Here is a 27,601-nt window from a genome sequence, read left to right as displayed (position 1 = left end):
CGCCCCCTCGTGCGTCAATTACAGATTAAAATACATCGATTACAGTCAATGGTACATCTTAAATGTGTAAAAAGAGATACAAAAGTTCAGTTTTTGATAACACCTGCCATACATGGTAATACATTTCAAGCCTACATGGTCCCTGAAGACTGATCCCTTTCTTAACTGCTCTCCTGTCATCTGTTACCAAGTAGACTAACATGCAGTTAGAAGCTAAATGAATTCCAGACCTTTGGCCTGGCAAGTTTCTAGATTATATTTGCAAGCGTGTACGCGGCCTTCTATGTTCCAGGTCACCCACACAATGGATTGTGAAGACATAGCGCTTCACAAAGCTTGAGACCTTTAATAGACTGAACATCAACTCTGAATGAGCACAAATATGCAATGTGTATAAAATGATCATAGCTACACCTGTAATGAAAAAGGTTACTATGATGGCAAACATCTTTGATACAATATCAATCCTGTAAGTAATATTATTAAGGCAATGTTAATAATGCAGGTTATATTATTGCAGTAAAAATAATTTCTGTATCTCCACAAGATCTACGTATGTCCAAGAATGCTAATCACAAACTGCTAATGAACTTCTACCATGGAGCTCCTTCTGCTGCACGCTGTGGTTCAGCTGCTGTGGAGGACAAGAGGAAACTGCAGCGGGTGGTGAGGGCAGCAGAGCGGCCCTGGGCCCGACACTAACCTCCCTCAGAGACATTTATATACTGGCAATGTCATCCTCAAGGACCCCTCGCACCCTGGACACTCACTGTGCACCACCACCCATCACATTGCACCTTATATTGCACTGATCACCTCCTCCTTTGTCTGGCATATAACTTGTATATAAAAAAAGCAGGAACTCCAGCAACACTTGAGGGAAGAAGAACAACTTTAATAATTGACCACCGCGTTTCGGCTTGTGGCCTTCATCACGGTCATAGTAAAACATTGTAAAGAATTGCTTAAATACAAGACAGGAAACAGAAAAAAATTCAAATTAACCAGTCAAAACTTCATAGATAGGTCAGCTGACATATAATAGGTAGGTATTGGTTAATTGGTTAAGTCCCGCCCAAGTAAATACTGGGCTAGATCATTAATGATGAGGAGGGGGGGACATAACCCCCATATGTCTGAAAATAACACATGCATGAAATGCATAAGAAGGATGCTATAAATATACACACAGATTTTAAACAAACAAAACAAAAACAGGGGGGCAGTCTTTAATGGTAAAAGCACGTTAGAATTAGAAAACACGATTACATCATCACATGGGAACACATTTGTTAAAAGAACCTTATTTATGTCTCTAAATTGTAAAGTCTCTAAAGATTAGACTTAAAATGTAGACTTAAGATGAGATGTCTAGCACGCTACTCCTTCTTTGGCTGAACTAACAAGATTACTTGAATAAACATTACTCATGTGAGAGTAATTTAACTGATAAAATTAGGATAAAAAAATAAAAATAATTCTTTTAAAAAAAGGTGTAGTTCATAAAACCTCATTGATCGAAAAATGCTCATTCATACCTCTGGGGTGCAGACTCTTAAAACGGAATATCCAAGATGCTTCTCTTTTTTTCCGGATAAAATTTATGTTGCCACCTCTTTGGTTTAGTTTAATGGCTTCAATGCCGGAAAAATAATGGTGAATTTGGATGTTTATCGTTGAAGTGTCTTGCAACAGGGCTGGTTGAATCATTCCTCTTGATCGAACTTCTGTGTTCATTAATTCAATCTTTAAGAGGGCGGGATGTTTCTCCTATATATATCTTATTGCATGGGCACTGTATCATGTAGATTACATTTTTAGTTCTGCATGTGATAAAGCCCTTTGTGGCAATGGCTTTGTCACCTATAGGGTCTTTGAATGATTTGACATTTTTGGTGTATTGACAATTAATGCATCCCCCACACTTGAAATTACCATGTAGGTTATGAGTTATCAGGGTTTGATCTGGAGTGTCACCATTGGTGATCAGGTAGATTCTGTTCCAGTTATAGTCCCATAAATCATGAAGCTTGCTGCCAGAAAAGCTTCAAATCTCCTTTAAAAGCTATTTGTGGTCTTGGTTGTGGTCACTGATATCATTTGCAAAAACCCCAGTGTGAGAATTGTTGTGTGTGTGTGTGTGCGTGCGTACATGCGTGTGTGTGTGTGATTAACATTATCGTGCAAACGAACCAACAGAGTTTGATTCTACCATGAAGCTTCTGATGCAACTTATCACAGTAGATCACCACCTTAGTTAAAGTGGGTGAAAGGTCACAGATAGAGACAGGGTGGGGCTGAGTGTCAGTGATGTGGGTGGAGATGGTGGAGATAAAGTGAGCAGACCAGAGGCGTCCTCGCTGAGTCTCCTGTGAGACGAGCAGTTAAAGGACTCCAGATGTTCACCACAGCAGAGACAGTGAGGGGACGGAGGCCTCCTGTGGACTCACAGTCAGCTCCATGTGTGTCATGGTCCCCGCACCTCGCCAGCTGACGCCAGTCAGACACTTAGTTTTGTTCATTCTCCCTCTCTCGCCTCTGCTCTCTCTTTCTCCTGCCGGGGCGGAGCTCAGTGTGGGCTCCCGCCCCTGGCCCACGCACCTGGGGATGATCAGCACCCCTGCCACCGATCACGAATTAGAGCACTACTTAAGATGGCGGACCTGCTCAACTCGTCGCTGGATCGTTGAGCCGTCAGCATTCCCCCTGGACCCGTTCCCTGTGCACTGTGACTGAGCGTGAGCCAGAGTGCTGGTGGAGAGAAGAGGAGCTGTTTGTGAAATCCGTGTGAAAACCTTCTCTTCCTGGACTCCGGCCCCTTTCACACCCGGACCCTGGAATCCCGGCCCCTTTTCCCAAACACCGTTGTACACATGTTTCACTGTGGAGAGCACTGTAAATAAATTCACTCTTGTTTGAAGGAGTTTCTGGTCTGCGCTGAGTCTGCCTCACTACCCATGACAATGTGTGTCTGTTTGTGTTATTATCCTGTCAGGAGAGCTTAGAAGTTATTATTACATTTGTGAGGAGAATATAACCGACACCTTAGTGAAGGGGGGGGTTGTCTAAAATATCTGCCAATGTCCCGTTACTGAGACAATATGACAATGTACATCAAAGGCAACACAATTTGTCTAACATACACCTTTACAGACTAGTGTCTAAAACGCGTCTGTGTATAAGGGGGCCCCACAGTGTCAGGATCAAAGATGAAGTCATTGTATAAATTCACACTGAAATATCACTTTATAAAACTCGCCCCATTATGAGGAGACGGGTGTGAGTGGTATGTGCACGGACGGAGGGATCAGGTCTGGAGGGGGGTGCCCGTGCATTCATGAAGGTGGTGTGGACGTGGAGAAGACAGGACCCACTCACAGGCTGAGTGGTCAATAAAGAGATGCTGAAAGCGTGTTCATGGAAACATCGTCGGGTCTGCCGTGATATGTTTACAACGGGACTTCTGCTCCTGAACCTCTGCGCACAGCGTCTGCAGGTCGGGGCTGTACGAAGTCACTTTCTCTCTACAGGACTGTAAGCTGTCGTCTGTGAGGCGTGAGCGTGTTTGTCTTTAACATAGTTCACGGTGGAGCTGCTGACATAATGTGGATCCGAAGATCCATAACTGGCCTACCTGGGGCTGAAAGTCTCCATAAATGCTGGCGTTTCGGCGGCTACACCGGCTTCCACGAGTGTGACGCTTATTTTGAGAAAATAATAGAATATAAATTTATTTTTATATTTCAATATCACAATAATCTTCCAATGTAGAACTACAAGTTAAAAAAGAAGTAACATAAATCAAATCCACTTCAGCTAAATACTTCTCATTTCTTTCCATCTTACATGCTGTGACTGCAGCCATTCCCACATCTCTGTGAATGGGACTCATGGACATGGATCAGTGGTTGTTGATCAATGGTCCTGAGAATCTGCATAATTAAGATGAAGGAACGGAGCTCCCAGCCCATCGTTCCTGCAGCTGCTTTCAGTCTTTATGCAAATGTCCTGTTTGTAAGACTGAAACCTGCAGCTGAGACTGAAGACGTCACCTGATGATGACGACACGTTTCTCCCACAAAACGCTGCGTCCAGATGAACAGAAGCAACAGACTCACTTTCCTGGATGATTGAGATGCATCAAGACTTCATTGTGTGTTACTTCTCATTCAGCACAGACACATTATTCCTGTTAGGTCATGTCAGCTGTCACTCAGTACAAGCACAACTGTGAACAACACAAACTTCTCTTCAATGTGTCACAGAAACACTAAGTGTGAGAGCCTGTATGACACACAGGACAGACTGTAAGCTCTGCTGGCTGCACAGCACTTTGTAGCAGTTTTCCAACATGTCCTCCACCCGTGATGTCAGTGGTGGGACCCCAGTCACAGCACTCAGCACCACCTCCTTTAAATGGATTTTATAGCAGTTCCTCCCGTTACTCGGTGCAACGCTTCTTAAATGTGTTTTTGCAGGATAAAACACAGCAGGTGGTGTAGAGAGGACGTCAGCTGACGGAGCAGAGGGAGGCAGACTGTGGATAAATGACAGAGTGAGAGGAGAGCAACCATGACAGAAGCACAGGTGTGGCAGATAGAAGTGGCTTTATAGACACTTATTGTCAGTCCTCGTGCATGCTGTGGAAATAAGTGTCTGTGTCATGAGGTGACATGTGAGCTTATCTTTGGTCAATAATGTCATGATCGGCTGTGTGCAGGCAGGAATTTGACCCAAACGCAAACTCACTGGAGACAAGACTGAACTCAAAATGGCAGCTTTTATTGCTGAACACAAAACTCTACAAAACCTAAACTGGGAAGACTCTAACAAAACACACATAGGGAGCCACAGGTAGAAACAGAAAGAGAAGAGAAAAGAAAAGAAGAAAAAAACAAAAACAAAAACAACCCCCCCCCCCAAAAAAACAACAGCAAACAAACAAACAAACAAACAAACAAACAAACAAACAAACAAACTAGGGTTAGGAGGCAGCAGGGCAGCCAGGTTTACGTAGTACTCAGGGTTGTAACATCGTACACAAAATCACACCTCATATGCTTAACATAGTCTGTCCATTTAGACCATATTCCCTGGAAGTTTAAGAGAAAATGACACTTTTTCCATCGTATAGATCTCTTGTACAGAATGGATCCAGTCTTCTATCGTTGGTGGTTCAGGCTTAAGCCATCTTCTCGTAAGAGGCTTTTTACTTACGGCCAGAAGGATGTACAGGAGTCTTCTGTCGTTGGAATCCAGTTTATCCACTGGTGCATTGCACAAAAACATGGTCTCAAAAGTTGAAGGAAAAACAAATGAAAAAACATTTTGTAAATGATCATGGATTAGAGAGCAATACTGGCGAATATCTTTACAGTCCCAAAAGATGTGGAAATGGTTAGCTCCGTCTCCCCCACATCTCCAACATTTATCACCAAGTCCTCGATATCTTTGTTGAGCAGGGGTAATGAAAAATCTCATGATGCTTTTCCAGCTAAATTCATGCCAAACATTAGACCCAGTGGTAGCCCACTGTATCTTGCATGCGTGAGCCCAACACTTCTCTGTAATTGTCAAATTACCCTCCTTTTCCCACTTCGCTTTAATATACAGAGTGCTGTCGTTTTTACACCGCCGGATGCTGTTATATAATTTAGAAATAATTTTACTTTGCACTTCAGATTTGGTTAGTAATAAGAATGTTTCTACAAATTAAGTTGTGATTAAAATAATTTCTGATCTGTAGATATCTAAAAAAATCATCAGATCCCAAGTCATGTTTACTCCTCAAGAGATTTATTCTAAAGACACTTCTTCAGCTGAGAATCTAAAGGTAGAAACACACAGACGCTGCAGCTTTTACTTGCAAGGGCATGATCACAGATGCTCCCACCAGAGTGGGGCCTGTGATGTGCGCTCTGTTCTTGCACTTGTCTTTATTTATATACAAACGTAATACAACAGTGAATACATCTATTCATAGGCAGAGGGATGTTAGTGTGTAGGGAGTGTGTGTGTGGTTCTCTTCTTGTTAGTGCAGATAAAGTGTCCAGCTCTCCTCTTCCTGGCAGGAGTGAAATAATCACAGCTGGTTCAGCTTTTATCGCTGTGAGGAAGAATTTATCAAATCTAAGTCATCAAAAGGTCATCATGCAGTATTCTGTCACATGCAAACTTATATCACTCAAAGCTTATACTGACTGCTAAGTACAATTTTATATTGACAAACTGAAGGAGGAACACACTGAGAAAAAAAAGGAACAAAAAAGGGCAGCTCTTGGATTTACGTGAGCATCTCACGTGTGTTTAACACGATTGCCTCAGGCTTTAAAGATCTGTACGAAATTCAACTTCATTGCATCAAATACAGGAAATCATAGCTTTCCTGTATTTCCTCCATTGTTGGCATGCTGGTTAGTGCTGTTGCTCCACAGTAAGAAGCTCCTGGGCTCAAGGCCACAGTCTGGCTAGTTTGCAGTGGTTTCTCTCTGGGTATTCTGGTTTCCAGTGTGAGAGGAAAAGTCAGGCAGTTATTAGAGCTAGGTTAACTGATGATTCTAAATTATCCATGAATGTAAACGGCTGTGTGTTTCTATCTGATAGACTGGTGAGCTGTCCGGGGTGTACCCTGCCTGGTAACCTATCACTTCAGTGTTATTTCCCGGCCCTGCTGCAACCAGGATAAAGATAGGAGGATGGTAGTTGTTGTAGACCCCTTCAATTTTTATGGTAACCAGGATCTAGACTTGATACTGAGACAAAAACGGTGCCGACTTTAGGATTAGTGAATGTCCACAACAATTCACCCAGCCTGTAGAAGAAGGGTGGAGGTTTTGTCTTGCTTTGTTTGTGCAGGAGCAGAAGGATGACAGAGACTAAAGGGGGAGGCTGTAGCTTCACATGAGTGTGAGCTGCAGACTGAACCCTTTGGTTGCTAATGTTGAGTCACTGATGTTTGCATTAAGAAAATTGTGTTTTATTAGCTGTGTTTTAATTAAGGTATCACATTATATTGTTGGGAATGTTAAATGCTAAAGTGAAGAAAAGCTTTGATTTCACTCATGACTGAACATGTTATTATTAACCATAGCAGGCCACTGTAAAGAGTCAATTAGCTTTTATAGAGGAAAAAAGGCCAAAAACTCTGTTAATACCTATGAATAACAGGCAATGATAGACTTGTCACATTCAAAATAGAGATATGTAATAACAAACACGGGTCCGTGTCATTTAGGTTCTCCATTGAAATAGTCAATCATTTAGAAAAGTAGAATATATATGTCTCAACGCTGTTTCTCAATAATATTAAAAACCTAAAAACTATTGTTGTGGAAGATAGAAGTCACTGTGACAGCCCTCTGACTGTGGAGGACGTTTGTAATCCTATTTCTGCACTTAAGGCCAACAAATCTCCCGGCACAGATGGTTTGACTGCAGAGTTTTATGAATCATTTTCTAATCTCCTGGCTCCGTTCTTACTGCAGCTTTTCATAGGAAGTGTAGAGAATAACATCCTCCCTCCTACTCTTACTCAGGGTCTCATAACACTTATTCCAAAGCCAAACAAAGACTTACTTCTTATTGATAATTGGAGACCCATCTGTCTGCTCAATGATGACTATGAGATTATGGCTTTAGTACTTGCTAACAGAATGAAAGAGTTCTTGGACACAATTATGGATGAGACACAATCAGGCTTTATGAGAAACAGACACCTTTCTAAGAACAATCCGTCCAGCCCTTAGTGTTATTAGTGATTTCTCTGAGGCATCTGGTTTATGTCTAAATCTTAAAAACATGTGAATTACTAGCAATTAAAGGCTGCACTGCAAATGCTCTCTGTAACATTTCTGTTAAACAAGAAGTCACACACCCAGGACTGTTAATATCCAAAGACCAAAAGTCAAGATGCTCGTCAAACTTGTCAAACAGTGTTGGGGAATTCTCTTTTTTTTTTTTTTTTTTTTAACGATCAGAAATGCTTTTATTTCTCAATGTATACGTTTTAAACAGTCATCGTAATTTCTCTTTTTTTATCAGCCATAGTAGACATGTCCAACTGGGACTTAACCCACATATGGTTGCTGGAGTCTATCCCAGCTATCACAGGGTGAGAAGCACCATACAATCTTAGCAGTTGCAGGTTTAACCATTCATGCTCACATTCACACCACATCAGTTTAGAACCACAATATAACCTATTATGTCAGCATTGAGGGCAGGCTGGGGGGTTTGTACCATTTTCTCTCCAGGAAGCTTTGGGTGGTTCCTTCCGGTGGAGCTACCTTCCTGGGCTTTCTGTTCCCTGCATCTGGAAGTAATAATTCATTAGAGACCTCCATATTTAAGGACCGGTTGTGGCCGTGATTTTCTGGCAAACTGTTATACCTACCTTCATGAATTTATGATCCACCTGCTCAACCACCAGAAGAACTCTCCTGTTTCTCTTTTTTTCACTTTCCCACTCTCAACTGGCCCTGCTTCCTGCACCTTCCACATTGCTCCCCACCTCTGTGAGACTCAATATGCTCTGGACCCAAACCACCATGCTCTTTACCCTGCTCCAGAACCCAGCCTGCCCACAGACCTACCTCCTCTCTTCCTCCACTCTGGGAGCCACAAATCCTCCCAGACCCCCAGCATCCGACTCCTCTCCCTTCACTACTGCACCTCTTGAAAAAAATAAAATAGCTCCAACAGAAAGACTCAAACAAGGTGATGTGGCATGGAAAGCTTCCAAAGGTTGCATGAAAACTGAGTAAATTAAAATAATTTACTGCAGTTCTAACTGTAAAAAAATCATCAGTAGAAAAAACACAACTCTGCTAAGATTAACACACATCTATATAAAGCAGGAAAACATCAGTAAATCATTTTTATCTTTCAATAAGGGGATGGGAAAGTCTCACATTAGGATGCGCTAGTTACTGTTTTCTACTGAATACATTTTTAGAAATTGTGACCTGAATATTATTTTGCTGAATGTCTTTAACCGAATGACTGACTTTCCTGTCTTTTTCTTTCGTTTCATTCCTCGCCTCAGCTCTCACACCAAAAGAAACCAATGATCATTTTATGACAGTTAAAAATAGAATAATGGTGGACACAAATTGCAACGTGATTGGAGAATAATGTGCTCAATTATTTGTGTGTGTGCGTTTTAAAATACATGAACACAAAAAGTGGGTAAGACACATCTTTTCTGAGAGTGTATCTTTCAAAGGTCTCTAGAAAACATCAGTGGGTACTTCTAGTGTTGGGTGGTTATCCTTCAACTTGAGGGTATTAACTGTTAAACATTATGGTGTTAAGGTTAGGACAATGTGCTTGATTTTTTTTTTTTGTGTGTCCCGTTTGGATCTTTAGCATCAGAATTGTTGTCTTAAGGCCAAGAAAGATGCCAAGCGGATTTATTTTACCAAGTGGATCATCATGGCCTTGCCATATTGGTCCATTTGATTGACCTTTATTATAATTATGAATTTATTTTATTTTCAGTTGCTACAAACGGGACAGACGTGACTGGGGGATAGGACAGGGGGAAAGAATGAAAGAAAGAGAGGGAGAGAAAGAAAACCAAAGGGGAGAAGAGACGGTGAGAAGGGGGGAAGAAAGAAAAAAAAAAACACCTGGGTCACCTGTATGGAGAAAAAAAACAGAAGAGAAAGCAAACAACAAAGAGCAACATAATAAAAAAACAGCACCATCACAATAAACTAGCTAGCAGTAGATATCAGTAGATACTAAATAATAAACGATATTGTGCAGCACGCAAGATAGACAGCGCACAATGTGCTTTGAGGCAGCAGCCAAGAAAGCTGTAGTCCGCGTCTGTGAATACCCGTGTATACACCTGTGTGCACACCTGTGTGGATCAGCATGCTTGCATTCCAAAGGTTTCTCCATGTAATGATCTGCTAGAGGGTGTGGGGGGGCCACAGCCCCGTCCTCCAGGGCATGAAGCAGGTATGGAGGAGATCAAAACTCCAGACATCCAGAGGCCCCCAGAACACAAGAGACCATGGAAGACCAACAGAGGGGCAGCCGCGCCACTGTCCCAGAAAGAGCTGAGGAGAGTCCCAGATGAGGGCTCACTCAGCAGCCGCGGAGCAGAAGCCAGGGGGAGTTGCAGTGACGCGCCCGTGAGCTCCGCCGGCAGCCAGCTGTGCCTGAGTGACCGAGCCCCAGGCCGAGAGGCCGGGGGCACCCCACCTCCAAAGTGGCCCGAGCGAGCCCCAGGCCCCAGGCCCCGATAAGCGGTCACCAGGGAGTGAGCCGGTGTGTACCCGGACGCCCACCCCCAGACACAAAGAACCACCAATGCACCGATGTCTGAGGGAGTCCGCCACTGGCAGGGGAAGTGGTGGTGGGGAATTCTCAATGGTGCTTGGTGCCATACCCTCAGGGACTTTAATGTTATATAAAAACACTGACAGCTCAATATCTGCCTCAGTCACTCTCCCTGATCCAGCTGAGTCAGCAGTGGGAAAAATCTGCTTTTCACAGGAACTTGGTAACAGCAATAAGAGAATACGTAGTTTATTCCAAGAAGATATCATGTCTCTCCCATATATAGAATATCTTACTGGAACCGACATGTTCCAGATATCACCTGGAAGACAGTCTGGATGATCCCATAAATATCTAGTTGTGAACAAGGTAAGGAAATCTCATATAAAATTCTTCATAAATGTGACCCAGCCAGTCACTATATGGTAACATTTAAAAGAGACATAAATACTAATTGAACTTTCTGTGGGGATCATCCAGAAACTGTGGCACATGTCTTTTGGTTCCTCTACACAGAGATTCTGGAAGAATTTAGCAGTTTTGTTATTGTCCATATTTTAAGGGAGTTTTCTTTACGATGGGAAAATGTTTTATTCTGTTTCTTTAAGTTCCCCAGGAAGAATGATAAATGTTTTTTTATAAAAAATTTGTTAATACTTTTAGCTATTTTATATCCATAAATGTAAGTTTATTAATAAAACACCATATTTCTGCCGTTTTATAAGGATATGAATTGTACATACAATCAATTTCAGACTCAACCAACAAAAAGCCTCTCAGAACAATATTTATATGTAGATTTTTTTCGCCTCCTCATATCATAATTTTTTTACTCCTGGTTCTGTATGTTCATGTTCTGTTCTTTTGTAAACTTCATCTGTTTGTATGTTGTATACTCATTGTGTTTCAATAAAGTTCGATTTAAAAAAAGGTACGTTCTAAAGGAAGCTTCAGACGTCACTGATCACGTGACTCTGGCCAAACGAATCAAGCCTCGACACGGTGCTTCTGAAGCAGCGCGTTGATCTTTCTGACACACGCACCGGAGCGTCAGCTTCAAGCGGACCATCACTACGTCTCACATCTAAAGGTGTCAAGGTAACTTTGAACTGAGTTCAGTCAATCTGGAGTTTTTCCAAGTTTTCTGTTGCTCTCTGTGAGAGAAGAGCGTTAAAGGCGGGGCTCTCCAGAGTCCAGCAAAACAGGAAACCACAGCTGGGTGTGTGTAAGTGTGCAAACCAATAGAATGCATCGTGGTGGGGGGGGGGGGGGGGGGCATCACGGGCAAGAAAAAAATAAAATAATCGGTCGTACCCATGCTTCCCCGACGTCATGCCAGCGCATATTGGGAAATTCGTAGGCACCGATCGGTTTTCTATCAGCCATTTGCTGGGAGTAAGGGCGCCCTCCGTTTGCGAGGTGCGCCTGCTGCTGGCGGCACAGGGAGGAGAGGGCGGGGCGGCGGGGAGTCTCTGGCTGGCTGGAGCGGCATCTAATAACCAACTCGCAAAACAAAATAAAAACAACAAACAGATATTATGATACAGACTTATAATCTGCACCCATGTTTTTTCTAAATTCTATAAAGTGAGCGCGAGAGCCCTCGGTGCGCCTGCGCGCTGCTGAAGTCAAAGTAAACTTTATTGTCATCTCCGCTACAGACAGTCCAGCATATAGAGAGACGAGACGACGAGGCTGCAGTTACAGCGGTGCAAGTAAACAAACAATAAATATAAGAAGAGTAAGAAAATAAATATAACTTTAGGACTCGGGGTAAAGGATCAATAACAATTTAATTTATAATTTACAGTTTGATGATTTAAAGTCTCACACAACCCGTCAAAAGGGGCGGGGCCGGCTGCTTCCAAGTAGAGCACATTTCATTTATAATGATGTAAATCCAAGCCCATCATGGATTCACGATCTGAATCCTGGGTTGTGTGAAATCCCAGAAATCAACCTTAGACAAAGTGAATCTGTGAACTAAGGTGTAGGTCTGTTAGGTTAATTGTGCTGATCCTCGGGTTGGGGGATTTGTGTTTGTACTGGAGCGCAAAATTCAAACCAATGGAAGATGGACAACAAAAGTTCAAAGCCATCAGGTGCTCAGTTTATGTATTTATTTTTGGCCTGCATCAGTAAGAAATGCCAAATTATATACACAAAGTTACAGGAATCACCACTCCTGTTATTCATGATGATTTCAGTAACATCACATAATAACATGTAACATCCTGTAAGCACAGTCTGCCTGTGTCTTTTCTCTGCAAATGAACATTTTCAGCCAATATAGGTAATACATCAACATGGCTGCCGTGGCTGAGTTAGGAATATTTATAATGTCATTTCAAAACTTGCATATGATCTGCAATTTGTAGCAGATCTACTGACTGTCACAGCAGCTGGAGCAGTCTCAAATGCAGGTCAGTCCACTGCTGCCCCCTGTGGCCAAGTGCCATAGCTACTGCTGGATGAACTCGTGACACATCTGCACCTGTTTCTATGAACACATTGAGTCTGAGTGGCTGCACTTACACTGGTGCATTCAAACATATTGAAAGATGGCAGCAATGTGGATTGTCAAGACTCAAACCAACCATTGAGCAAAGACAGCAGGATCACTTGTTTCTGTTTGTTATACAGCCAGATTTACTCGTGACACACATGTGCAGCTGCTTTATCACCTATTCTGAATTTGTTTCAAGCACAATACATTTGTTACACATGTTGGGATATTGTGTTTGTTTTAAATGTTATATACCTGTGTGGTATGTGACTTGTGTTGCCATGACGCCAGGTCTCTCTTGGAAATGAGATTTTTAATCTTAATGAGATTTTTTTTTACCTGGATAAATAAAGGACTAATTTGTAACTTTCAGTGTTTTCCGGTCTTCCAAAAGAAAAAAAACCTTCAACTACATGACATGCAGTTGTGTATTTGTTTTCACCTTATCATACACTTGAAGTTTTACAAATCCCCACTTCTTTAGTGAATATCATTTCAGTCTCAGACAACCTCGTTTCTCTTACAGAGGTTGAATGCACCTTCTGCGGATGGCGGTACCACACAGTGTGCGTGGACTTCCCCTGCACAGAAGGCAACTACAAATGCTGTGAATGCTAAATAAACAGAAACAAATGATCCCTGTTGTCTTTGCTTGATGATTGGTTTGAGTCTTGACAATCCACATTGCTGGCGTTGCATCTTTCAATGCCAGCAATGGCAGGTATCAGTGCTCAAAGCTTTTGTGTTTGTTTCCAACAAGTTGCCCACCTCGGGAAACAAAAATGTGTTCTTTTACTTGTCAGATGAACATATGAGACACTTTGACTCTTCAGTGCAGTGTGGAGCCTAACAAAGATCTGTTTTGTGTCCCAGCTGATCAGCAGGAGGAGGAGAGTCTGACGGAGCAGCAGAGGAACATTTTCAGCTACTTGGACTCAGCTCAGCCACTACAGAGGAAACAATGAGCTCAACACAGAAGGTGACAGACAGAGCAGGACCATATGACCAAAGATATTTATCACCATATACATCTGAACATTTGCCATAACGATGTAGCTGACGATAGAATTGACAGCAGACAAAATACTTTACAGCTGCACAACTTTATTAAAAAGCCATCAATGTATTTTCACTGAAACAAGCAGCTGTTGTTTATCTGCATTAAAGTTATATAAAAATGTAACAGTGCAAATGCAAATTCCTCGCTGACAGTTTAACCAAAAGGCGTTTCCAGTGGAAACTGGCCGACACATCCTGAGCATAACCATGTATAACATCCACTAAACTTCAGAAGAGGTTATACAGTCGTGGCCAAAAGGTTTGAGAATTGCATAAATATTGGAACCTGGAGAAGTTGCTGCTTAAGTTTTTATAATAGCATTTTGCCTGCACTCCAGAATGTTATGAGGAGTGATCAGATGAACTGCATCGTCCTTCTTTGCCATGAAAACGAACTTAATCCCCAAAAAGCCTTACCGCTGCATTTCATTGCTGTCATCAAAGGACCTGCTGAGACCATTTCAGTGATCGTCTTCTTAACTCAGGTGAGAATGTTGGCGAGCACGAGGCTGGAGATCATCATGGCTGTATCCCGATTCAGGTTCTGCAGCTTTAAAGTCCTCAAGGGCCGCGTACTCAAAGGCCGCTAAGGCCGAAGTGCGAGGCTCGTAGGCTCGTGAAATGGGACGTCTAGCCTCCGTCGCGCTGCCCAGGTTGCCTAGCAACCATGATACTAACAGCTGGAAACGTTTCATACAGCTTTGTTTGACAGAAATGAAGGAGAACATATTTAGTTCATTTGTTTCTACATGAGCTCTGTGTGATTTGATGAGTATCTGAGGCTGAGACCACAGGACTGTGAAACATGATTGTTGGGCTTCATTTCTGTGCTGAACAGTCGTTTAAGATTAGCTGTAAATAACAATTAGCTGATGTTGTTCATGAGACTAAAGTCATCTCACTGTGGTAATGTAAATATAATATGGCCAATATTATAGTTATTATATTAATCACTTCACTCACAGACAAGTATCTGTGACAGTGTGTATACAGATGTATCATATATAAGAGACAAATATTGTTCTTTTAATACGTTGTCATTACTAAATTTGGCTCAATGCTTACATATATGTGTAAAAGCAAATGTAGGAGCTGTGATAACTGTTTCTGATAGAATGAAGAGTCGACTGATATATGAAATGTTCCTTTATTGGGTGAGAAAATCAGACCATGTCATAACTGCTGTAAGTCACACAGAATAGATATCAGAGCCTTAAACAGGCTGACGTCTGCTAAATGGGTCAAACTGGGCAGAAAGTCTACAAACACATAACATCCTTATAGAATATGATGTAACACTATAGATCAACTTAGCTCAGAATATATAAAGCATATAAACAGTTACAGCAATATGATGCAACAAACACAGCAGCTACTGATCCAAAATACTCAAAGCTTCATAGAACTGAAACCAACATTTATTTTTAGCTCCATCCTGCTGCTGATACAGACTTTAGGTTTCTGAACATTAAACTTGTTGCTGCCTTTCATAGTGTGTAACTTGAAGGCCCTGAGTACTCTGAGTACTTTCTCCCACACTGGAAACACTGGGAGGATCACATTATGTGAACATTACCTAATAAGACTGATTCAGCACAGACAGTTCTGTTAAACTTTCCTAGCAGTCCTTCACAAACAGGGAACAGTCTGTCTATTCTCTCCATCTGTCAGCTGCTGCTGGCTCTTCCTCCTCCTCTTCCTCACACACTGCTGAGTTTGTCCTGGTGGATCATCAGGGCTGCAAAGCCTCACAGATGATGTGCAGCAGTGGGTCCCTCAGTCTGTCCTCACTCTGGACACTTGCAGTCGTCACACATGGAAATCAAATGTGTGATAAGCTGCAGGATTCAAACACAAGTGTAACTTATAAACACACGTTCATACTTTTATTCCACAATCAGAGAGAAAGAAACAGAGAGAGAGTGCAGGACAGACAGACAGGTGACAGTCTCAGGTGTACACACTGCTACACAACAGCACCAGAGAAGCAGGATTTAGTGTTTGTGTTATTACGAGTGTAAACAAGAAGAGTTCCAGATGGTGCAGTGGACACATGTGTGACTGCTGTGATTAAAGCATCTTTCTTTCAGCTTAACGAGTGAACCGTCAGCTCGTTCAAACACACGTTAAAGTCCGTTTGGCTCGACACCACCGAACAGAGGCAGCAATATAACACAGCTAACATTAACAGTGCAGTGGATCCTGCTTGTGCCGTGATGTTCAGGACTGCAAACCGAGCAGCATCACTGACTTTCAGCTTGTTGTGTTTGTGGATATATGACTGACTTTAATTATCCACAAAATCATCACATTCTCTGTCAGATGAAGGTCGACTATTGAACGGCGTATATTTTAAAGGCTTTAAAACCAAGTTAACGCTGAAAGTACAAACATCACTAATGTCACATAACTCTGCCGACAAGGCATAGCTATGGCTATGAAATGCTCTTTGTGTATCACTTCTTCATTATGAAAGATGTCATTAATGCACTAGTAATGTCTCATCTGGAGTATTGTTCAATCATTTGGTCAGCAGCTAATAAGACAGATCTTAACAGACTTCAGTTAGTCCAGAATAAGGCGTCCAGATTAGTGTGAAGATGTTCATACTATACTAATATTGATAAAATGCATAATAACCTTTCTTGGCTTCCTGTACAGGCTAAAATATTCTATGGCTTACTTGTAGTTCTAAAGAAAGCAATTCTGTTAAACACACCACATTTATTCTGCTCAGCTGCAGTATCCAGATGAAATACATCATCATATTACACAGTTTTCAACAAGCTGCAATTTAGTAAATGCTCGAGTTAAAAGTAACGTTTTGTAAAACTGTTACATTTAGAGCAACTTTTAAGTGGAATAAGTTGCCTTAAAAAATTAGAGAATTATTCAAAACTTCAATGAACACTTAAAAGCCGATTTACAGAGCTTTTAGTTGTTGTAAATATTGTAAGACATGATTTGTTTTTGAAATTTGTGTAATGTGCCTCAATGTTATTGATATTATTATTATTGATTGCTTATATTTGAACAATTGTGAAACCTCACTGTGGATGTAAGAGTGCAATTATGTGGATATCTTGAATCCACTTTATTGTGTAATATTTTATGTGAGTATTTGACGGAAGACGAGCAACATCTGTTGTGGAAGCTAACGGGGTTCCTTTAGAATAAACAAACATAGGATTTATTATCACTGAATAATTCTGTATAAATCTATACAAATTATAGAAATATGTAATAGGAAACAACAAAATAATCTAAATTATAAAATAATGTGTGTGTGTGTGTGTGTGTGTGTGTGTGTGTGTGTGATTTTAGTGTTTGAACAGTCATGAATTATCTTTAACAGCAGGTTGGATGTAATGTGTTAGAACTACCAGCAGGTGGGGATAAGAGACCTTTAAGGTGTTTGGTGCCACGCTCCACCTTCAGGTTTAAAACTAGTGTTAATGGAGTTTGAAGGCTGAGTTTGTTCCACGACTGCATTTCACTCACTGCCTCTGTTTGTATCTCTGTCACTGCAGGACCAACATGGAGCCAGAAGTCAGCGCTCTCAGGAGGCCGACAAACCTCACAGAAGAAAGGGAGAGAAAAAACACACCTGTAACGAGTGTGGGATGGAGTTTACTCTGAAGGCTTCACTAAAACAGCATCAGGTCATCCACACTGGAGAGAGACCGTTCAGCTGTGAACAGTGTGGAAAGTCTTTTTCCTGGATGCGTTCCCTAAAAACACACCAACTCATCCACAGTGGAGTTAAAGCGTACAGCTGTGATCAGTGTGGCAGAGCTTTTACTCACAGTAGCAGCTTACAGAGGCATCTAGTTACCCACTCTGGAATTAAGCCATACAGCTGTGATCAGTGTGGCAGAGCTTTTACTCGCAGTAGCAGCTTACAGAGTCATCTAGTTACCCACTCTGGAATTAAGGCATACAGCTGTGACTTGTGTGGGAAGTCTTTTTCCTTGAAGCGTTCCCTAAAAAGACACCAACTCATCCACAGTGGAGTTAAAGCGTACAGCTGTGATCAGTGTGGCAGAGCTTTTACTCGCAGTAGCCACTTACAGAGTCATCTAGTTACCCACTCTGGAATTAAGGCATACAGCTGTGACGAGTGTGGGAAGGGTTTTACTGAGAAGGCTAAACTAAAACAGCATCAGCTCATCCACACTGGAGAGAGACCGTTCAGCTGTAACATGTGTGGAAAGTCTTTTTCCTTGAAGCGTTCCCTAAAAAGACACCAACTCATCCACAGTGGAGTTAAAGCGTACAGCTGTGATCAGTGTGGCAGAGCTTTTACTGACAGTAGCAGCTTACAGAGTCATCTAGTTACCCACTCTGGAATTAAGGCATACAGCTGTGATCAGTGTGGCAGAGCTTTTACTGACAGTAGCAGCTTACAGAGTCATCTAGTTACCCACTCTGGAATTAAGGCATACAGCTGTGATCAGTGTGGCAGAGCTTTTACTCACAGTAGCAGCTTACAGAAGCATCTAGTTACCCACTCTGGAATTAAGGCATACAGCTGTGACATCTGTGGAAAAACTTTCAGCCAGAGAGGGAGCCGAAATACACACCTACGCATTCACACCAGACATGATGTGTACTGCTGTGAACAGTGTGGCAAATACTTTACAACAGACGCACAGTTACAACGACACACGTTTACCCACACTGAGGAGAGACCTTATCAATGTGACCTGTGTGAGAAGACTTTTAAATCTCCACATGACCTGAGACGACACCAACAGATCCACACCAGAAAGAGACTCTACAAGTGCAGCTACTGTGAGGTATGTATTTATATTGTTATCTTGTCATTTTAGCCTGACTGTTTGGAACAACTCTGCTCATTAAACTGTGTTAGCATGTTAGCAATTCTACTGCATGGAAAAGCAGCTCTGAGTGATTATTCAGATTTTCCTTTCAGTTATGATTTTAGTATTACTGTAGTATTATGGTGGTAGTATTGTAGTTATTGCAGCCCAGTAAACTGAGTGTGTTAACTGAAACAGTCAAATGTAGTTGGACGTCTGCAGAGATGCTCTTTATTTCAGGCGACGTTCAGGATACAAATGTTGAAGGACTGACTTACACTGTCTTTGTGTCTTTGTTTAGAAGCAGAGCGACACAGATGGATCCAGTTCTCAACCCTGTCATCACTGTGGTGGTGGGAAAGACTTTCATTGTGACCTCTGTGGAAAAACTTTCAGTCAGCAAAATACCCTAAAAGTACATCAACGTAGACACACTGGAGACAAACTGAAATACTGCAAAGAATGTGGGAGAAGCTTCACCACATCAAGTGGTTTAAAACGACATAAACTGATTCACAGTGGGGTTGAAAAGCACCTCTGTGATCAGTGTGGGTCATCCTTCACTACTGAAGGTCATCTTAAATCACACGAACGAGTCCACACAGGAGAGAAACCACACAAGTGCAGACACTGTGAGAGAAGCTTCTCACATTCACATAATCGTAACAGGCATGAACGTGCACACATGGAAGGAAACTACAGCTGTGACCAGTGTGACAAGAGCTTCAGGAATCTCAGTTCATACTCTGCACACAAACGATCCCACGTTACTAATAAACTGTTTCACTGTTACCAATGTGCCCAAACATTCACCTCATTGTCTGCTCTGTGCAAACATCAGCGCGATCACTCAGGGCTGAAATCACTCCCATCACTGGATCACAGTGAATCTGAAGACACAGAAAGATCCTCTGGTTTCTGTGTCAGACTCAAAAAGCTTGAGATCAGGCTCCACAGAGTTCAGATAGAATCTCCTGTAAAAATCTGATGAGGCAGCTGTGAATCAAACTCTTCCCCTAGTTCCATTTTAAGCTTTCAAAACTGTCCTACTGTAGTGTTCATGTCAAGTGGTTAGCTTTCTTTTCATCAGTTGGTTGAAAACTCTGTTTCCTATTATAAAGTTTTTGTTTTAATGTATTTTGATCCACATAAATGTTTTCTTGTTCAGGTTCTTTATGTTATTGAATCTTGCAAATGTTAAATAAAAAATTCAAATGTAAAATATCTTCACTGATGGTACAAATAAACTGTCCTTTCAGCTTTAGCTCCTAAATTATTCATTATTTATGGATGTAGCACAGCAGCCGTCTCTTGATTAACACATGGAGGGCTCGGGATCTGATGGTGTCGTCTCCCTAATTTGCCCACTCAGTAAATCTCACTCATGGCCAAGAAATTGAAATAAACCTTGTTTCCCTGCTGGATAGTGATCCACTGTAACTCTGCTCCTCCTTCCTGTTTAGGATTTCTGTGGCTGAAGTAAAATTCCCTCCATCCATCACTTATCCCAGCTAACCCAAAGTGAAATAAAGTTTTGCTGGTCTTAAAAAAGCATTACAATAATGGGCATTACCAATGCAAACTGAATGATACAGAAGATGAAAGAAGAGACTTTGATCAGTTAATAAAGCTCATGATCTGGATTCATTGTGGCTGCTACACAGATACTTCTGGGTCACTTCTCTCAGTTAGGAACCTTCCTCACCAAACTGACTGTTGGACCACACCCCTGGTTTCATGAGAAATTGTTTCAGCCATGATTTCTCTTCCTGTATTTCAGAGTAAAGACTGAAGTGACAAATGGAAGCATGTTTAAAAACACAATGTGAGAGAGACGTTGAGGTCCTTAGAAGTTACCCTGGGTTTTTCTGTCACCCTGCTAGATGTTACACACCTTGTTATTGGACTGATTTCTACTGCTGGACTACTCCTGCGGAGAGTAACAATACTCTTACTAATTAGCTCCCTTTCACACCTTTGGGGATATTTATTTTTGTGTTTGCAGCGCTGTGAGCCAGAACAGCGAGAGAAAAATCTGCAGCAGCGACGAGCCGAATGCTTACGTGAATCGCAGCAGCTGCACATGTGCTACGCTGAATTAGAGGATATCTTTGCTCTGGATTTCTATTTCTACTTTTTCATTTCTATATGATTCTTCTTGCATCTAAACAAAGATGATTCAATTTGCTAAATGTTGATGGCTCTTCGTGCTCAGGTGTAAATGAGACGTAATATTTGCTCTTGGTTTGGTTCTCCTGTACAGAACCTTGCAGTACAACAGAAACCTAAAAACATTATTTGTAGTTGTTATTCTTAGTTGTTCTGCTGCCTAAATACCACAGGGTCTGATTATGAAGTTATTGAGCTGCACATACTTTACGACCTGCTTAAGTTCGAGGTCACAGCGTCTGTAGAGCAGCTGGAACATAATGAAGTCTACAAGGTTAAAGTTTTCTCTTCAGTTATTGTTCTTTCTGCTGCTTGGTTTGATGGATCTGAGAGCTTTTGTTTTTATTATTGTTATTATAATTATCATGAATATTTTACTCTCTAGAAGCTTTAAAATAGTGTTTGTGTTTGAAAAAATTGATTTAAGAATTGAACAGAAACATCTGTCCTTCTGAAAATCGCCCAAAGGCACGGAGACAAAGTCAAAGGATGCAACCTGTAACTTTCTCTTCCTTCATGTCAGGACCATCATCCATGATTTATATAAAATGCATATAGCAACAGTAGCACTTTAGTTTGGACTTTATGATTTCTGTAACTGGAAAATATTATTTTGTTTAAAGACAGAAGTGACCGCATAGTTGCAACATCAAAGGGAAATATTAATTAATTAGCATCAAGTATATTTGTTGCTTAAGCGTTTGCACTATAACTTAAGTAGGATTATAACTTTTAAGGAAGGAAAGATTTCAGATATTTAGTTCACTGCTTCAGTTATTTTATATGAAATTAAAACATTTACGTTGGTCAAATATGATGCTCTAAATCAAATAAAAGTTTGAAAATAAATGATGTATTTTTAAATGCTGCAACAAATGTTCACAAAAAGTAACTATAATTAAAACCAGTTAAACAAAATCAAATGTTTGAATCATGCTTAACCAAATGCCAGGCTGGAGAGCTGAACCTAAAGTATACGTAGAAAGATTTCAACATGTGAGCAGTTTTTAATGTTTTTATCACATATAAATGTCACAGCAGTGGGTCCTGGCCCAATGCTTTGTGTTTTTGCTTTTCTTTGACTCTTGTTTTTCTTGGTTTTTGTTCTTCTTATTTATCAGGCTCTCAGTAATCTTAGTTCTCCCTCCCTCAGTGTTCATTTCAGCCTGTGTTTAGTTTCTGTTCCCGTGTCCCACGTTTCATCGTTTCATGTCGAGTCAGCCCTGTCTCTCTGTTTCCTGTGTCTCCCCAGTCAGCCCCGCCTCCCTCGGGCACTCATGTGTGATACAGAGTAAGAAACCTGACTACATTTGCTACACTCTCTTTATTACCTGTTACTTTAAAATTCATACACTAATTATGTCTGCCCATCTCTCTAATGTGAAGGTCAAAGGTCAACATCCCAGTGACATAAGAATAATCCCAAAGGGGCAAAGGCAGCGGTTAATTTAGCATAATTAGCATTAAGGGTACAGCAAGGATATACTTTTACCAACCCGTTCTCACTCCCGACGCGTAAAATAATGACGATTTGTCACGTCCCTTAACTTCTCATGCTGACGCCTAAGGTACCCTTCCACGTTTTTATGTGACGCTGTGGGTTGTCAATTCATTCCAATATGAACGCGCTCGCGGCGATCAGAGACGCTTCGAGCAGAGGCTCCAGCCATCCATTTACTCCAATAATAACCCCGTCACGGCGAAACATGACGTCGTGAAGCACAATCTAACTGGAGACCCGGGGACCCTCTCCGCGAACGGGTTTTTCTCCCTAATTTAATGCTTTCTTTTAATGACATCGTTAACATTTCTCAACAAAAACACGTGAAAGTATCACTGATAATTCAACAATAAAATGGCTTCATGTTGTGGCCATCACACAGTGTTTTCCAAACTGATTCACGATCTGAAAGTGCTCAGATTTAACGTACATAATCCTTTGTTAGGTTTATTAACTAAGCTGTAGTGCCTCTGCACCTCACTGTACAATACCTTGTGCAATACTTTTTGTAAATAGTCAACAGTGCAATAGACTCAATACTTGAAATGTGCAATTCACTTGTATTTTTATTTTTTATTCCTATTTATTCTATTTATCCCCTTCGTATATTTTATTTATATTTGTCTCTGTATTTATATGTGTGTGTGTGTGTGTGTGTGTGTGTGTGTGTGTGTGTGTGTGTGTGTGTGTGTGTGTGTATATATATATATAAATATATATATATATATATATATATATATATATATATATATATATAACAGTTCTGTAACTGTAACTTCGGTCGTTGCTGTGCTTTTTTTGGAAGTCGAATTTCCCAGAGGAACCCACCCGAGGGATTAATAAAGTTCTATCTTATCTTATCTTATCTTATTATTTTCATTTCACACGTAAAACACATTTATAGATTCATTCACCACTCCTGTTAGTTTTGGATGCGCTCGGCTCCAGCCAATCAGACCAATTTACGCAGACGCACTAATCCCGTAACTGCACACTACCCATAATCCTCGACCGCCGTCGCTATGGGAATGAAGATAACAACAGCTTGGTGCTACCCGTTATTCCTTTATTTACTCTAAAATAATAACCAGCGATAATACGAAATTAAACTGGCCCAGTGTTTAATTATGTAATTAAAAATTGCAAATTTTAGTATTTTATTTTTTACAAATTGCAATATTTATCTACAGCGCGCCTTTAGCGACACGTCAACAGATCTTAAGCAAGGCGATTGGATGGTTTTTACTGCAATGCATCTTGGGAGTCGCAGTAAATGTATCTTTCAACTCACGGTCCTGCAGCGAAGTTTTCGACTGGACACGAGGCAGATCCTAGCTAAGTAAGTTGTGATAAACTGTGGGTAATTTGCATGTTCACTGAAATATTAATTTCAGTGATATTAAACTGATATTAAACTTGAAATGTTTTCACAGAGCAGTCTGTGTACCAAGAGAACTACTTCTGCAAAAGTTTATTTAATTTTTTTTGTGATGTATTCTCATGTGTAAGACACTTGCTTGGCCACCCAGCTAATGTTAGTACTGCTCTATTTTAGCAATGTATCTTTTCTGTAATCAATTCAGGGTTTTTTTTTAACCCTATTCACGTAATTAACTCAATATTAACGACTTTAATCTCGTAATTGATTTTTTTTCTAAATATGGTGTAATACTGCCTCGTAACATAAGTTATTTCTTTGGTCATAAATTATTTTTGTAATCATTTCACCAAAACAGACCTGAAATAATCCCTACATGTTCCATTTTCATTTGCAGAAATGACAAAGCTAAAAACCAAACCATGCCCTTCCTGTCAGGGCCCAAACACAATAAAAGGGCAGTGGTACGGGAGAACGGACGAGAGCAACTGGGGTCAAGCGAAGGGACGGCGCTTTGTCCGGTTTTCTCCCGTGCACGAGAAACATGAAGAAGCTTGCCTATTTGTCTCTTGCTTTGCAGTGTAATTATATTGTCTTCAACGTTCCAGCGGATAGGTACAAGCTACAAACCTATCATTAATTGGTCCTTCGATGCCGGAGCCCTGGAGTCGCATTCACCGAGGGGAGGAGAGGCACGCTGGAAGACTGACGTCAGCCAGGAAGTTCCTGTGGATTCGCGGTCTGTCTTTTCTCCTCGATGAATGACGATTGGCGGGACTCGAGGCTGATATTACACGCTAAGCAACGCCAAGTAAGTTTAAAGAGGCCGACTCTATAACCGTGTCGTTGTGCAGTCTCCGCCATTTTGTGAGGCGTTGAGAAGTTCGCTGCTTTGTGGAGCGAAACCCGGGTTCCTTGCTACTGTGTGCAGCAAGAGGTTCCTTACCGCTTTGTGGGGTAAGAGGTTCCTCGCTACTTTGTGCAGCGAGAGGTGAGTTCTCCGCCGCTTTGTGGGGTGTTGAGAAGTTCCGCGGGGTCCAGATTGTGCTGGACAGTAGGCCTATTTTGTGTTATTGTCATTTTCGTCGTCGTCTCGTTGTTGTTGTTGTGTGAGTGTGTGCGGAGCAGAACGCGTGGTGTGTGACGTCAGCAGCTGTTGTTGTTATCATGGGTTTCTAAGCAACCAAGAGTGAGTCGGAGGGAGACAGACGTTTGTGCTGGACTTTGCTCCTGGCAGCACAAAGTATTTATGTAAAAAAGAGAGAGAGCGAAGGCTCCACAGCTGCGCGGGTGCACACGAGCGCGGTCGCGCGGGTTTCACGTGGACCTGAGCCGTGCGGTTAATCGCAGGCTTATGTTAGAAGTTTTCAGGAAACACACCAGCCTTGAAGAGTGTGTGGAAAAGGCCAGCCCACATCAGCAGCTATGCTCTGGTGAATGGCTTTCCCCCCACCCCTTGCTGACACAAAATGTTTATTCTTTAACTTGCCCTGATCGACAGCAGCCTGTGTGCCAGACCATAGATTTAATTGAGGTGGATGGTTGTTAAAAGTAATCTGCATTAAGCTTGTGGTTGCTTAAATTCAGTACAATGACATATGAGGAGAAGTGATATAGGCAAATATTTAAACTAATGAAGTGCATAGAGGCACTTGACCTGTGTGAAAGACTGTCGTCTTATTATGAGCCATTGTTGAGATATGGAGCACACCTGTGAAAACAACTAATATGCTGAACCCTGTATGAAACATCTAAAGGTACATGATGGAGAAGCTGTATTGAATATGAAAGTGTAAGACTTTGCCGCTGTGGGCAGAGCATGCAACTACTGTGTGATGTTGCGTTGCAGGTTTTTTTTCTGAGCTGATGAGCAAGCTACACATTATCAGATCAAGAGCTGTCTGAGAACTACTCAAAGAAAGGGAAACAGAGAGTGTGCAGCGTTTCCATGAGCAGTTTTCCTGCATCTTGACTCATGTGTGTGGAGTGTTCATAGCATCAGCATCATGTTTTTGTTTATTTGTTTTGTTGGGTTGAAAATAATTAAATAAACGTGTGATCATATTTATGGATCATCATGGTATCATCAGCCATGTGATTTATTTATGCAGATGAAAAAGTGAGTGTGAATGTGTCTGACATCACAGTGTTTCTGTGCGCTGTGTAAAAGTAATTGCCTCTGATTGAGAAGAGAATTTATATTGTAGAAGAAAAATAATCATAGGAAAAAGGTTTCATGTTGATCAGCCGAAAAACAACTACAATGTCATTTTCTGCTTTTAAGAAAGGATTGTTCACACAAACACAGAGAGAGAGAGAGAGAGAGAGAGAGAGAGAGAGAGAGAGAGAGAGAGAGAGAGAGAGAGAGAGAGAGAGAGAGAGAGAGAGAGAGAGAGAGAGAGAGAGAGATGTGTGTTGATTAAGCAGTGATGATAATAATGAAAATGTCTTAGTTTGTCACTTTCAGGTGAAAAGCAGACCTGAATCAATTTTCCACATGCAGCAGTCGGAAGAAAGTTATATTTCAACATCATTGGAAACATGCAGGCCAAGTTTCTGGCTGACTTATTTACAGCACCATGTGTCTCTCAACCTCACAAGCAAGCAAGCTCTCACTCCTCCCTGAAGAATGCAGCTCCAAAGAGCAATAACATGATAAAGAGACAGCAGCAAGTCCTGAACAAAAAGTCCTAGCAAAGCAGCAGCAATGTGGACAAACAGCATCAGAGAAGAGCAAACCCATCATCCTGACTGATCGGATGAATGGCACTGTGTTTCCAACAAGCTGCAACTTCACTATGCATGTGAATAAAACTTTTGAGGAGAACTGAGGAGACTGTTGGAGTTTGACATTTGCCACCTGTGGAGTAAAATGGCAAGAAGAGACAGTGGAACACAGGACAAAGCTGAAGGAGAACTGCCGGCTATTGGACTGTTGAAGTGGGAGAGGACAAAAGAGTGAGATGACAACAGAGTGAGAGTAAGTGGAAACACAGAGGAATGCTGTTATTAAATGTAGGAAATCAAAATTTGGGTTAGCAAACCTGGGGAAAAGAAAACTGACTGCTTAAGTTGGAAAATTGAGACGGAGTCTGAAACACTGCGAAAATAGAAACATATACAAAATCACACACACAAGCAGAACATGCATTAACCCTACTAACACAAACAAAAGAGAGCTCATGAAGATTAGACAACATCTTAAGCGTGTGAGTTTGTTTATCATCTTGTCCAAATCACTTAGTGTGATGCAAAGACCAGTGGACTCATAGCACATTAGTTAAGAAATGATTAAATAATAGTAGAGAAGTGTGTAGGAAAGGCAGCTTTTCAGAACATGCTCTGCTGGATATGCAGCTCCACAGACATGCATTAGACCTGCCTAATAACACAAACACACATGCAATGAAAATTAGCTTGTTATCTTTCATCAGTGTTAAAATAGTGTCAATTTAGCAGACACTTGTTATCAAATACTGAATTTATCCAAAAAAAAAAAAAAAAAAAATTGACTCTCTAGGTTGCAGGACAACAGTTTAACTTTTGTGGGAAAAAGGATCCTGGTTTGAGCAACCAGTGATCAGACAATAAATTTAGTTGTTAAAATGGTAAATTGGGAGAAGCTTCCTGCTTGATTGAGGCAGCATAAGTAATTTACTGTATGAGGGGAATTGTCTTTTGTGATACTATTTTGAACATGCTTTTCTGTCGTCCTGTCAACTTAGTGAGTTAATAGCTGATATGCAAATTAGTTGATCGTTTTAGATTAATGAAAGGTGACTGAATTCTAGTATGAGTGAATGAGATGTGTTGGAGTTTGTTGTGTTAAGTGGAAACTCTAAAACACTGAGTTTCCTGTTTGATGTGCGAGTGAA

The 27,601-nt window shown here is 41.2% G+C and overlaps 1 protein-coding gene and 1 long non-coding RNA gene across 2 annotated transcripts in view; one reads left to right on the top strand and one right to left on the bottom strand.

Moving 5' to 3' along the window:
* Positions 1 to 27,601, bottom strand: part of LOC146710544 (uncharacterized) — a 98,712-nt gene that overhangs the window by 55,286 nt on the left and 15,825 nt on the right. The window lies entirely within an intron of this gene.
* Positions 11,278 to 19,942, top strand: LOC146710546 (uncharacterized). Its single transcript, XM_085452984.1, has 5 exons — positions 11,278 to 11,388; positions 13,670 to 13,775; positions 17,386 to 18,227; positions 18,336 to 18,654; positions 18,980 to 19,942. The coding sequence occupies exons 2-5, from the start codon at positions 13,758 to 13,760 to the stop codon at positions 19,664 to 19,666; spliced, it is 1,866 nt and encodes a 621-aa protein (XP_085309110.1). The 5' UTR covers positions 11,278 to 11,388; positions 13,670 to 13,757; the 3' UTR covers positions 19,667 to 19,942.

The sequence above is a fragment of the Copadichromis virginalis genome, linkage group LG4 (genome assembly GCF_057382275.1).
Source record: "Copadichromis virginalis isolate Kocher_CV1m ecotype Utaka linkage group LG4, C_Virginalis_male_GT1.1, whole genome shotgun sequence".
In the NCBI taxonomy this organism is placed as follows: Eukaryota; Metazoa; Chordata; class Actinopteri; order Cichliformes; family Cichlidae; genus Copadichromis; species Copadichromis virginalis.
This window is presented reverse-complemented; position numbering and strand designations above follow the sequence as displayed.